We start from the raw sequence: 12276 nt of genomic DNA, 5'->3' as shown, positions 1-12276 counted from the left end.
TGAAAACTACACAGGCTGTGTGGCAGGATATGATTCAGAAGAATCTGTTATGGTGAATTTGAATGCTCTTTTGCACTTAATCTAGCTATAGTAATCACTGTTAATTGTCATTGTCTATCTTTGCTATCATTGAATTGATGTTGTGTTGTTTTCTATCTGTTCCATTCTGAGTATCCACAACACTGACAGCTCAGCTGGAAGAGATACATGTCATGTATCATGGATATATGATATACATATTTCATACATCCTCTGGAATGCTGCATTGGATATGCGGATACAGATATAATCCATACATCATCATGAATACACCTACTTAGCATCTTTGGTTGACTATAGTACTGACATGTCGCTAGGGATATCACACCTTTAACATCCATAGAGATGGAAATTGTATCTTGGGAAAGAGATTGCAAAAATATGTTACCTACATCCTGCAGAAGTCACCTAGATGTTGGGCAACTGAATGCTTCTGAATATACACAACATAAATGACAATTATATAACATGGTGGTTGCGCGAAAACCATTTATGTAATATACCTCACATCTTGAATGAACACTTGCCATTTTTGACATAAGATTTCCAAAATGGGTGGCTTGCCGTGTACACTTAACTGACGGATCTTGTCCTAACTCAGTACTCCGTCTTTATTCAAAACAGTACAGCACACAAATTTATGTATATACTGAGTGCCAAAAGGACCGGCTTAACCACAGGTTCAACTAACTTCTTACCGTGTATCACTGCAATCACAGCATTTTCTTACATCACTATGAGTCTATGACAAGGACGCCTGCTATCCCACGGGTCCGGTTGCTTGTCTATTGGGGCCGGTTGGAATTGTCCTGCGGTGTCCCGGACTTGCCGGTACGTGACTGGAATCTAACACCTTCGTCTTCTGCCCGTTGACCACGGTCACCCGTCCCGTAGTAAAGTGCTTCTCGTGAAGAATACCGTGACGCCGAAAGGTCTAGGCAAAGGTGCGACAGAAATTCTGAGGACGTAGATGACAACTTTGATGCACATACCAGATCATTGAACTTCATCCGTTTGAGGCTTTCCTCGCCGACTCTGGTGCAGTGTCGTCACTAATAACTGATAGGGACATTGCACACGCCATTTTTACATTCCCAAAGACCTGTTACACTGACTCGCTTAGAAGGTTGATCACCAAAGTGGCGCCACCAACGTCTTGACCGGGTATCACCGATATGGTCCAACTACGCCCCGTTCTTATGTTTAATAACCTGTGTACGGTCCCGAATCACTGTTAGTACTACAAGTGATTCGAGAATGGCTCATATCTGAAACCCCTGCACATAATCGAGATCTTTCACAGACATTGGGAATGAGTCATGTATTTGAAGACACCACTTATAATGTTGACCTATCCTCCCATTTCGACAGAGATCGTTCCAAACCACCCCTTCACCAGCTAGCGCGCTCCTAAACTGCCAGACCACAATACTTTGTCTGCAGCTTTCGGGTGCGATGTTGCCACTTCCACCACTCTCCCCGGCTGAAACGCGGGTTGAATATGAACCCAACCTACTTTCTTCTACTCGCAGGCTTATTTTGCTGGTTATGTTCTGTCTTGCTCAGTTTCTGGATTCCTTCAATAACTCAGCTCTCTTCTCTGTGATCCCTACAATGGAAGTGTCCATGGGTATGGCTGAAAGTCAATCCACTTGGATCATCAGCGCATTCCAGTTAACTTTTGCATCCTTCCTACTTATCGTGCGTGCTCATCCCGTTAATCTGACCTGCACTTCAACGCGTTGTTTAGAGTGGCCGTATTAGTGACGTATACAATCCAAGTTAGTGCTTTGCCGCCCCTGTTGGATAGGGATTTTAACAGGCACACAGAAACTGTGTTCATTGGAGGAGTATCTGGTCTTGCTGTTATCTCGCTGGGCGCGGGATTCGTTGATACCACCATTCCGATCATCGTTCTCAGAGCATTGACCGGAATAGGTGAGCATTCCCGCTGGTGTGTTGGTTTTGGCTGAACGAAGATCGCTTCTTAGCTTCCTCAATGATAATCCCCTCCGCTTTAACACTCTTGGTCAAAGTATTTCCTGATCCGCTTGAACAAGCCCGGGCAATAGGCGTATTTGGAGGCTGTGGTTGCGTTGCTAACGGTGAGGGTCCCACGTAACCGATCATTCATAACGGACTTCATGGTTTCCCTACACAGTTCTCGGTCTTTTGATTGGTGCAATGTTCGTTGAATGGGCGTCTTACCATTGGGTATTCTGGTTTGTAACCTTTGTGGCTGTGCCGGTAGCTCTGGGATGTGTCTTCATCATACCGCCACAAATTGCAGAGACTACAGACACCCTTGAGCCTACAGAAGCGAAATGGAAATGTCTTGATTTAGTCGGCGTAAGCATTTTAACCGGTATGAACGTTCCAGCATACTCTACTTCGCATCGCTCACGAGCCGTCGTAGTTGCCTTAATCTTATTCGTCTTCGCTGTGACATCCGGTTCCACAGATGGTTGGGCATCCGCAATTGTGTTGGTCCCACTCATTATCTCACTTTCAATGGTGGTTGGGTTTTTCTACTGGGAAACACTTATGCCGGTGGAAAAAGCTGCAATGTACGTTATCGGGGATGCTCCAATCACCAATCATTGGCTCACCTTAGACCAGACCACCCCGGACATGGTTTTACCACAATTTCTCCATTCTTTTCGCCGCCGCACTCTTGCCATTCTTTTGGTGGAGCACAGTGTTCACGATTTTTACTACCCTGTGGCAAAATGTGTTTCACTGGTCGGTAATATCGTCGGCTGTACACATGTAGGTGCCTCGCTGTCACTCCATGTTGCCCATCATTGATACGTAATTTTTTGCTCACCAGGCTCCCGATCGGCATCATAGCCCTCATTATAAGTTTCACCGGACCACTTTCTCGCATTTTCAGTCCGAAATGGATTATTCTCACTGGTCTATCCTTGTGCATGGTTGCGACGGTATTGCTGGCACTCGGTGGAGGGAACCCCCAGGATTACTGGCCATATATCTTCCCAGCTTTGACTCTAGGAAGCGGAGGGGCTATGCTGGCCTATACACATACGAAGTAAGTTCTAAATCATGCCTTTATGGACGCATTTTAAGTGCTTCACAGCATTGCTATTTTTCAAGCTGCACCTTCATCCATGGCCGGCACAGTTGGTGCCATCTTTAACGGCGCGCTTCAATTCGGATCAGCTATTGGCCTCGCTGCTGTCAGCTCAATAGAGACATCCGTGGAAGCCACCCATGGAGGTTCACTTGAGTACAGTGGTCGATCCGCGGCCTTCTGGTTCCTCTTGGGACTTGTCGCTCTTGAAATCATTTCAGTATCAATCTTCTACGACCGCAGTACGGACCACATACCCCAACCAAAACACAGCGACCCCGTACATCCTGCTCAACACAGCACACACTTTGACGAAAAGCTCAACGATGTAGATGTGACCAATAGGGTATAGCGAGCGACAAAGCTGACCTAGCGGATTTACTTGTGTAGTTTCTATTTCTTTTGACGACCGTTTTTGTTGACGACTTATTCACGAGTCACGACTATTTATTTTCACGACTTGCAAGGTAGATGCATTTTTCATTAGACTTTTAGGGTACGATTAGAGCATAGTAGATTTCATACAGTTTTTTCCCATACATTGCACATCTGGCCGTGAGTAGATCGGCAGACTAGTTCACGCATATTGCATGCAATTAATCCGTTCGCGTCTGATGTGTATGGTGTAAAACATATCGAAGTAGACTACGTTGACCGTCTTTTTGCTTCGTTTGCAGAGGAAATACTAGGGCAGGAGTTGCGAGGGGTGATGGAGAACGGGTCCGAGTATGTAGTGTTAGGTTGGTCATAGTAAGAGGAGGTAATTGTCTCTGTCGTACGTGATATGAATAAACGGTCTTCAACAACGTCGTATGCGGCCACTCGTGATCGTATTAAAACAAGTCGTCGAGATTCGGAGTGATCAAGCAAGCAAAAGTAGCAAAGAAGAAAGCGTCACGAACAGCCGTGAATCGCGGTCAGTGTCCGAGTCGTTATTGAATCTAAGTTGATTTGCTTGATAACGAGAACGTCATGGTCTTGCCTGACGGTCGTCTGAGAAATCATTCAGCAGTGAAAACTCGTTAATGCCTTGTATTGGTAGATGAAATGGCATCTCTAGCAAGCAGCAATCAGGTCAGTGAACAACGGATTGGTCCAAAGAATGACGCCAGACATACCTAAGTGACGAGAGATGATTTATGGTGACAAGCTCTCGCGCAAGAGAAACCATAGAATCGCGACCATTCTGTCTATGAGGCAAGGATTTGCCTCATAGCACGGACTGCTCACCAGTCTAGAGAAACCGACCCTTAGGCCTCATCGCCTTAAGTTTCAGTCTGAACGTCCTTAAGCTTGTTTGGTTCTGTGGGCGCAGTACCGTAAAAACAACGCGTTACTAAAACATCAACATCACACGTGACCGCTCTGGAGCAGACCCATCACGTACGACGGCGCATATGACAGCGCGCGTTAAGATATCATCCAGCTTCCAAATTGATATTGGATCCAACATAACCATAGCAGGTGAAAATGCTTGACAGTTCTTCGTCTTCTACCCGTTGATCACGGTTGTTTTTCAGTAAAGTCCTTCCCATGAAGGATACCACTACGCCGAAAGGTCCAGGCAAAGGTCCGAGAGGAATGCAGACGACGTAGATGTCCACTTTGACGCACAAAGGAGATCGTCGAACTTCACTTCGTCCGATTCCTTTGCCTTGATGGTTCAGCATCGTAACTGATAACGGATAGGAACTTCATGCACATGCACATAATTTTTAAACTGACCCGATTAGAACGTGGATCTAAGCGGCACCACCGATTTCTCCTGTTGCGCCCATGTTCAGAACGACAAGACAAAGGATATCACAGAAGGGGTCTAACAACGCCCCGTTCTTATGTGTAATAACCTGTGTACCTAAAATCTACGTGGACGTCATCAGGATTCAGGATGTCCCCGAGGCCACTGGCAGCGTGGGTGTTGGCCTCTACAACGGATCATCGATCTCCTTGTCACTGGGGAAAATTGAATGGAATTACTAAATTTTCCCTTCCCTCAGCGTCCTTCAATACATCCAGCACGTCGCCGGTGTCGGTGGACATTGGTGAGAAGCATCTCTGGCCCCGTGATCACCTCAGCCATTAATACGCATCCGGGTGGTACTTAACAGTCACGAGGATAGTGATCCATAGGGAAATATGCATGTCTCCCACAGACATTGTATATTCGTTCGTGCTCTTCTTTCTCTTTACTCACCTATCTCAGTCAATCGTTCCGAACAACCGCTTTGCTGGTCCCGAATCACCATTAATAGTGCAACGGGCGCCCGTCTGATTATATCCTGTACGCAAACATTCATTTCTTTTCCGCAATCGATGCAGAAACAGTCCCCTGAGGGTGGTAATTCCGGTTGCCTGCACGAGGCATTACCTGTGCACGCGCCGTGATTTCATGCTTTTGGTGGGGGTCAGTCGCCCGTAACTATCACGATTTTGATGTGCTTCATGGAACAATGGCTCATGCTGCTGGGCCAGCATCATTGGGGATCTCGTTGGTCCATCCGCAAAAATTCTAGGGTAACTCCTCCGGTTCCCTACAACGAGGCATCGCCTGTCGAGTAGCGCGCCCATGTACGTTTTTGATGGAAAACAGTCACCCACAAACTAGATGCCGGCCGTTTTACGCATGTTTCATGGAGCATTAGCTCATATTATTAGTCCATCGTCGTCGGAGCTCTTGTTGAACATAGAATACTTGTTCGCAAACAATTGCATGTTGCGAGTATACGACGGTTTCGTCGTTCGATTCCGAAACGTAGGGGTTACTTCCTTGCTCTCGGAGTTTGAAACTATTCGAACTTATCGGCTGCGACGTGATCGCCAGCCAAAAGCCCTGACAGTTGCTGCCTCGAGGCGGACCTTGTGCCAAATAGGGCGGCGACATGTGCGTGAGACAACCGTCGAGGCTGACGCCAGCTGCAGGCGTGTGAGACCAAGGACCTACTGCCACATATATCACAGACGCCCATAAACCCTCTCGTGCCTTCCTCTCAAATGAGAGAAGCAGAGGCACATGTCTTACACGCTGCCTATCCCCGCGATCGTTTGGTACGCACTTGCCATATTCACGCACCGCTCATCCTATTTGTCAAATTTTAGATATTACGCCAATCGCGAGAAATTGGAATGATTAGGAAGCGCTGAACCTTTTAATAAACGAAACTCAGATGCCCTCCCCCCACGTCTAAACAGTTCCAACTGCCGTCAACTGTTGAACCGTTTCCTTCTCGACACCCTCAAGGTCAGTATAACATTCATGTATCATGCACGTCAACCTACTGCTGATCACAGACTTTGATTCAGATGCCTTCCTTAGTAACGTCAAACAGGGTGTCAAGTTGTTCTCTCGTCAACGTTCACAAGTTGAACGCAGCACGCCATCTACACGGAACCACGTCTACATCAACGATCGCAGCAATTCCAGATGAACTGCTGTCCGCTATCTTTCATGTCGCAACGCACGATTTTCATGACTGTTATGACGCTATATTTCAGGCTACTACAATCTCTCATGTCTGCCAACACTGGCGAAACGTCTCTCTTTCAACCGCATCACTATGGACCGTCATCGTTCTCACCTTTCCTACTCGTCGCAATCAACTCTTTCGTACTATCGACTGGCTTGTGCGTTCCCGTTCCCGCCCGTTGCATCTATACATGGATTTCCGTGATCTAGCATGGAATTGGGACGAAGCATCCCACTGCTTCGGCTGGAAAAATATGGAAAATGTTATGCGACTTATCTTACCCCATGTCCACAGGTGGCAGAAGGTCGAACTTCTCACAGATACCTGGGCTCCTATTTTTACCTTCCTCTCCTATACATCCCGCATAAAATCAGCTCCTATGCTACAAGATGTCATTCTTTCCCGCTGTAACGCCTTCTTTGCTGCAAAGGGCGAGCTCTTCCGCCCTTCTGCGATGAGGCAACCTGTGTCCTGGTTTGGGGGAGGTTCTGCGTTTCACAGCCTTCGTCGGGTTTCCCTTGCCGGTGTGCACGTGAACTGGACAAATTCAGGATTGTCTGGTCTGTTGGAACTCGAACTCAAGTATCACGCGAGCGAGGTGATGCCGACATTGCACGAGTTTTGTGACATCATATCTGCATGTCCCGAACTCGAGCGATTGAGCATCCTAGGCTGGGGTCCTCAGATAGACGTAGACGTCGCTGGCCAAGCAGCGCACTCTCCACCTTCCTCATTTGCGACACTTCGCATTTGGATTTATCGACGTCGATTATGCTATCGATCTTCTGTCGCTCTTTCACTTCACTGCCCTCAGAACGCTTTCGCTGGAGGATATTTCCTCCTCACTAGATCCGTCCCACCCATGCGATGCATCTCGTCTTCTGGAATACCTCACGGCAGCTCACCACGGGTCTTGTACAACCTCGTCTCATTCATTCCCATGCTCAACATGCGGTCCATATCCCTTATCTTTGCTGAGTTCTTTGGAGCTCCATGGCCTTACATCATGTGATGCTTCTTTGCGCTGCTTTCTGCAGGAAACCACGACTCTTGATCATCTCATACTATCTGGTCTAGACAAAGCGAACCTGCCGGTGCAAGAAATCGCTCTAGACCTGATCACCGCATCGCTCTGCCCCAGTCTTCGCGAGTTGAAATTCAAAGACGCAGACGCATCGACGATCGCCACGTTATCGGCTTGCCTCCCACTCCGTACCGTCCGCGACTCCAAATCTCCTTCGATGCGCGCCATCGTAGTAGCGGATGTTGCCGACAGCGATGGCACAACGCACCAGCTCATTCAGGTGTTGCGGACCGCTGGCATCGAGGTTGCAATCTCAGAGAATGTTTCTTCTTATTAGAGGCTTGGCAAGCGAAACCGCCGCATGACATCATTCATTTTTACGCACTGCTCTCTCATCAGTCACTCGTTCTTCCCTTCCCTTCACTGCATGCTCCCCCCCTTATCACCCACGACGTAACGCCCATTCTCCCGTCTTTTTATGTAGCACCCATGTTCATTCCCCCTCGTCCCTGTATAGTATAGCAGTACTATATGCACGCATCGCCTCATATCGGTCAAGGTTCAAGTTGCATGTTAGTATATTCATACTGTAGAGCTGATTTATCGGATCCCTGTAACGTATGTCATATATATGTAATACACGCTCGTTTCATTTGACCATAGATAGGTGAAGTCATTGTGGATCAGACGCGGGTCCGCATAAGTATTACTATGTGGAATCTGGATTCGCTGTGACGATAAGTTATCTTCAAACAATTTTTTCATTACGGAGATGACATGGAGGTTAAACGATCCATTGTGCCGACCCGAGAATGAATTCCTGTAATCACAACGATGTAAGGAATTATGATACCAATATGCGTGCTCCATATCATAATGGCAAAGCGATAGTGTAAGCGTCGGTTCAAGTCAACCAATTTACAGCTTATGTGCGCTTCTCATCCGACCTCTGACAGTCATTTGTGCTCGGCTCAAATTCCTTCTCCAATAAGTCGTTCAGGTGCCTCCACATACGCCCTCCAGGACTCCACGAACGCAGCCAACTCTGCACCTTCCATCACACGATGATCCCCACTCCAGCTTATGCCAACCTTGAGCCGCCTCTCGCCATGCTCGCTCTTGCTGACGTCCCATACCCATCTTGCTCTCCCTATGGCGACGATGGCGACACCACCTCCAGGCACTAAAACAGGGTGCGCGTACTCCCCGTCGCCGATGGCACCTATATTAGACACTGTGACTGTCGCACCGCGTTTCGGCATCTCGTTCATCGTGAGTGCGCATGGTACCTGACGACCGAGGAAAGAAATGTGCTTGAGTTGAGAAGAAAGGCTGTAGATGCTGTGCGTATCTGCGTGGGGTATGACAGGTGTGTATAAGCCTGTCGGGGTGCTCAGAGCGATAGCGATGTCTGCGTGCGGACGGATCGTAAGGGTGGGTTTGCCTCCTCCATCTATGCTGCCTGGCGTGATGGAGGAACGGAGTATCGGCCATTCCATCATGGCTTTTGCAAGCGTCTTTAAGAGAATGGGGAGGTATGTGAGACGGGTGAATTGGGCGCTTTCTGGTACTGGAGGAGGAGATGGTGCTGGGTGTAGAGCGGATGGGTTAACTGCAAGTGGGGGTGACCCAGAGGGATTAAAGTGTCCGGGTATATGTGCATTGAGGGTTGGGAGGAGGGAATGAAGAGACGTGAGGTCGAGGGAAGTCGAGTAGCTGACAAAGAATAAGCGACAACGAATGGTGATTGAAAGGAAATCATACCCGAAGTGTGGAACCTCGAGGCTCTGGGTCATAGCTTTCCACATGCCGTAACGCGTCCGACCGAGCTCTACGATCACGTCTTGTTGGGCTTGTAGAAGCGAACCAGAGTCTACTGAAACAGAAGATACTTGCTGAGATAGAAATGCATCGATATCCTTCTTCTCGATGCGTCCGTCACGTCCACTACCTGGGGGGAGAAGTGCAAGGTCAACCTTGGACTGGCGAGCATAATGACGGACTGAGGGCTTTGCGAGGACGTTCTCGGAGTTTACATTAGAAACGGAAGGAATTGAGTAATTCGGGTCCATGGGGTGCAACCGTCTTGGTGCAGATGGCTCCTCGCGGAACTGTTTGGCCTGAGAGGTAGCATCTTCCACAGACTTGAAGTCTGTAATTATTTGCGACGGCACTGGCTCAGACGACGATTCAGGATCTATCTGCTCCTCGCTGGGACTATCAAGTGATTCCTCGTCAACCTCGATGACACAGAGCCCTTCGCCGACCTTTGCGACTTCACCTTCCTTCACCAGAATCTCTTTCACTACACCATCGAATGGGCTCGTGATTTCGACGCTGGCTTTATCGCTCTGAACCTCGCACAATGGGTCAAAGCTTTGGACGGTGCCAAGTTCCTTCACATTCCTAGGTTATGAATTTGGTGGGGGGGAAACGATATTTGCAAGGTCCGGCCGACGCACCATTTGATGACCTCGCACTCTGTGATGCCCTCGCCAATGTCAGCAAGCTTGAACTTTTGTAGAACTCTTCTTGAGGACCAACATGGTTGAAAGCTGTGAAAGTGTGAAACGACAGTCGGACGGGTTAGGAGGCGACGGAGAGGGCGGGTGAGCATGGCGCTGTGCGGTGCGGGGAAGATGAACAACTGCTAGATCCGATCGGGCTAAATGTATCTTCTATTTCGTTACGTAAGCACAGAAGACATATGTCAATTTGCTTCCTACCGTTCTGAACAGCAAGTGTGTAGCCTTCCCGTGCTGCGCCAGCATCAGCAGTTACACAGAGAACAGTAGACAACATGTTATTGTGTACGTTCTGCGTTTCACTCTACCATACTATATACACACTTGCCACCAGTGGCGGCTTATCGATCTGCTCTGTGCGTTATTTCTAGCCCGTTTTTTGCGTTAACCCGACAACCCTGATATCTCCTTAACTCTCGTTTCGACATAACCATTTCGGGCGCTTGTTACAAAAATCATTGGATTCGGCTGTCCATTTGGGATCGCTGCGGCGCAGTCAAACAACAAACCTTCACGCGAAGAGCGCTTATCCATCTTTGCCCTCTCACCCTCAAGGAACGTGGGTGGGATGCTGTGAGCATGCTGTACCTTTGCTGTGACGTGACCCGAAACTCGTGATTTACGGACGGAGGTGTGTCTTGCCGCCCTGAGGAAGAAATATGCGCATCCGTCCAGTATTGACTGAGTCAGGAACAGCCTCTGGACCTAGTCTAGAATTGGCATTTCATTAGCGCTTATAACCTTGGATGCACAGGTCTATGCTTCACTTGTTCCCCACCTACATCATTCCCAACCGAACCGCAGAGACGTCCTCGAAACATGACCCCAAGTGGCTTTTTTAAGGGAGATACAAGCATGGAAGTGAGTTTCTATAGGCATATGCAAATGAAACCACTCTCATGGTTGGAAGATCATTGCAATTATCGCTAGCTCAGGGAATGATGTCAACACTGTCCGAGATGCAGTGATAATGTACATTGTTGCCAAAAGGAACAAGGGTCGCTCTGAACAACATATACACGAGAAATTAGAAAAATTGGAGCGGAAGGTGTGTCTGGCTTTTTCTCGGCGTGTTGACTGGCGTTGAGACGACTGTTAGTTCAAGGACATAGAGGCATTACATCCAGCCTGGAGAGACGCTCGAGCTTTATTCCAACTTCGAAAGTCTGAGCACATCCCCATCCCCATGTCCATCGTCCGTCAACAAGAAAACGAGCAGCGTCGAAAATTGGAGTGGGAGTTGTCCTCTGTTATACCGTCGAGCCCTGCTGCTTCTTCCGCATCAAATTACACATCCTCTGCTGCATCGAATCGTCTTTCATCAGTGCCGTCGACTTACAGCCCTGCTGCTTCTTCCGCATCGAATTACACATCGTCTGCTGCATCGAATCGTCTTTCGTCAGTGCCGTCGACTTACAGCTCGTCAGTACGTCTCAGCTGGGAGGGTAAAAATGATTTACCACGAGCCGAGGAAGATAAACCAATAGAACATTCCGTTCTCACTCGTACCCGCCGAGATACAGCACTGTCGTTGCTCTCCGAGTACTCTGATGACTCGGAGCCCGATGACCAAGTGTTCACTTCGCCATCAGGCGATACACAGACCTAGCATGTGTTGGAAGGGGTCTGGGCCTCTTTAACTCGTTGTCCCGTTGCGCATTGGACCTCTATATTCTGTGTCTCTCTTCCTTTTGGAACTATATTTTGTATTTCTGTGCATCCCAGAACCTCCAAGTCGTCGTCATAATCTGCGACATATTCTTAGGTCTCACCCTTCATACATCACGGCGCCGGGACGTCGCGATCTGGAATTCCGTTCGCGGAGCTGCGAACTGTTGGCCACAATCTGACCGCGTGCACAATTGGTTCCGATCTGTGACAACACTCGCATCGAACTCATTTCGCGGCGTCCTAATTCGCACACCAATCGACTAATAATACAAAATATACCTCGTATTTGCCCGAATTCACTTCTCATTTACGCCCGCATCCCACGCAACGTTGTACTTTTGTACAGCATGTAGTTGGATTCGCGCAGTTACTTCGGCTGCCCTGCCCTGCATCTCCATGGACTACAAGGTTTTATCGTTATCATTGGCTGTAATAATCCAAGTTGCTTATACGTCTTATTTC

General features: G+C 48.2%; 4 protein-coding genes across 4 annotated transcripts; 3 read left to right on the top strand and 1 right to left on the bottom strand.

Annotated features, from left to right (window-relative positions):
• Positions 1-1494: 1494 nt before the first annotated feature.
• On the top strand, positions 1495-3482 carry EDB91DRAFT_1059496 (major facilitator superfamily domain-containing protein; the record flags this gene model as incomplete). The annotated part of the gene is made up of 9 exons (XM_041314252.1): positions 1495-1740; positions 1790-1820; positions 1870-1977; positions 2031-2144; positions 2201-2404; positions 2456-2606; positions 2659-2808; positions 2870-3088; positions 3137-3482. 9 exons carry the CDS (start codon positions 1495-1497, stop codon positions 3480-3482), a joined length of 1569 nt encoding a protein of 522 aa, XP_041173027.1.
• Positions 3483-6238: 2756 nt separating this feature from the next.
• On the top strand, positions 6239-7546 carry EDB91DRAFT_786947 (uncharacterized protein). The gene is made up of 3 exons (XM_041328406.1): positions 6239-6368; positions 6419-7206; positions 7266-7546. The coding sequence occupies exons 2-3, from the start codon at positions 6431-6433 to the stop codon at positions 7441-7443; spliced, it is 954 nt and encodes a 317-aa protein (XP_041173026.1). The 5' UTR covers positions 6239-6368; positions 6419-6430; the 3' UTR covers positions 7444-7546.
• A 756-nt stretch (positions 7547-8302) lies between these two features.
• Positions 8303-10258, bottom strand: EDB91DRAFT_1157328 (CoA-dependent acyltransferase). The gene is made up of 3 exons (XM_041319665.1): positions 10081-10258; positions 9383-10024; positions 8303-9334 (listed from the first exon to the last, which is right to left on the bottom strand). The coding sequence occupies exons 1-3, from the start codon at positions 10233-10235 to the stop codon at positions 8590-8592; spliced, it is 1542 nt and encodes a 513-aa protein (XP_041173025.1). The 5' UTR covers positions 10236-10258; the 3' UTR covers positions 8303-8589.
• Positions 10259-10747: 489 nt separating this feature from the next.
• On the top strand, positions 10748-11832 carry EDB91DRAFT_786826 (uncharacterized protein). Its single transcript, XM_041328404.1, has 3 exons — positions 10748-11004; positions 11054-11191; positions 11243-11832. Exons 1-3 carry the CDS (start codon positions 10963-10965, stop codon positions 11750-11752), a joined length of 690 nt encoding a protein of 229 aa, XP_041173024.1. The 5' UTR covers positions 10748-10962; the 3' UTR covers positions 11753-11832.
• The last annotated feature ends 444 nt before the right edge of the window (positions 11833-12276 follow it).

This window comes from Suillus paluster, assembly GCF_016628075.1.
Source record: "Suillus paluster strain FC165 chromosome Unknown EDB91scaffold_71, whole genome shotgun sequence".
Classification (NCBI taxonomy): Eukaryota; Fungi; Basidiomycota; class Agaricomycetes; order Boletales; family Suillaceae; genus Suillus; species Suillus paluster.
This window is presented reverse-complemented; position numbering and strand designations above follow the sequence as displayed.

Bases quoted from the DNA above. Each gene is read 5' to 3' on its own strand.
- EDB91DRAFT_1157328 (XM_041319665.1), bottom strand. From the start codon at position 10,235: ATGCTCACCCGCCCTCTCCGTCGCCTCCTAACCCGTCCGACTGTCGTT. The intron at 10,025-10,080 runs GTGCGTCGGCCG...TTCATAACCTAG, and splicing joins GAGTGCGAGGTCATCAAATG to GAATGTGAAGGAACTTGGCA. The intron at 9,335-9,382 runs GTATGATTTCCT...ATTCTTTGTCAG, and splicing joins CTCGAGGTTCCACACTTCGG to CTACTCGACTTCCCTCGACC.
- EDB91DRAFT_786947 (XM_041328406.1), top strand. From the start codon at position 6,431: ATGCCTTCCTTAGTAACGTCAAACAGGGTGTCAAGTTGTTCTCTCGTC. The intron at 7,207-7,265 runs GCACGAGTTTTG...TGAGCATCCTAG, and splicing joins AGCGAGGTGATGCCGACATT to GCTGGGGTCCTCAGATAGAC.
- EDB91DRAFT_786826 (XM_041328404.1), top strand. From the start codon at position 10,963: ATGACCCCAAGTGGCTTTTTTAAGGGAGATACAAGCATGGAA. The intron at 11,005-11,053 runs GTGAGTTTCTAT...CATGGTTGGAAG, and splicing joins AGGGAGATACAAGCATGGAA to ATCATTGCAATTATCGCTAG. The intron at 11,192-11,242 runs GTGTGTCTGGCT...GACGACTGTTAG, and splicing joins TAGAAAAATTGGAGCGGAAG to TTCAAGGACATAGAGGCATT.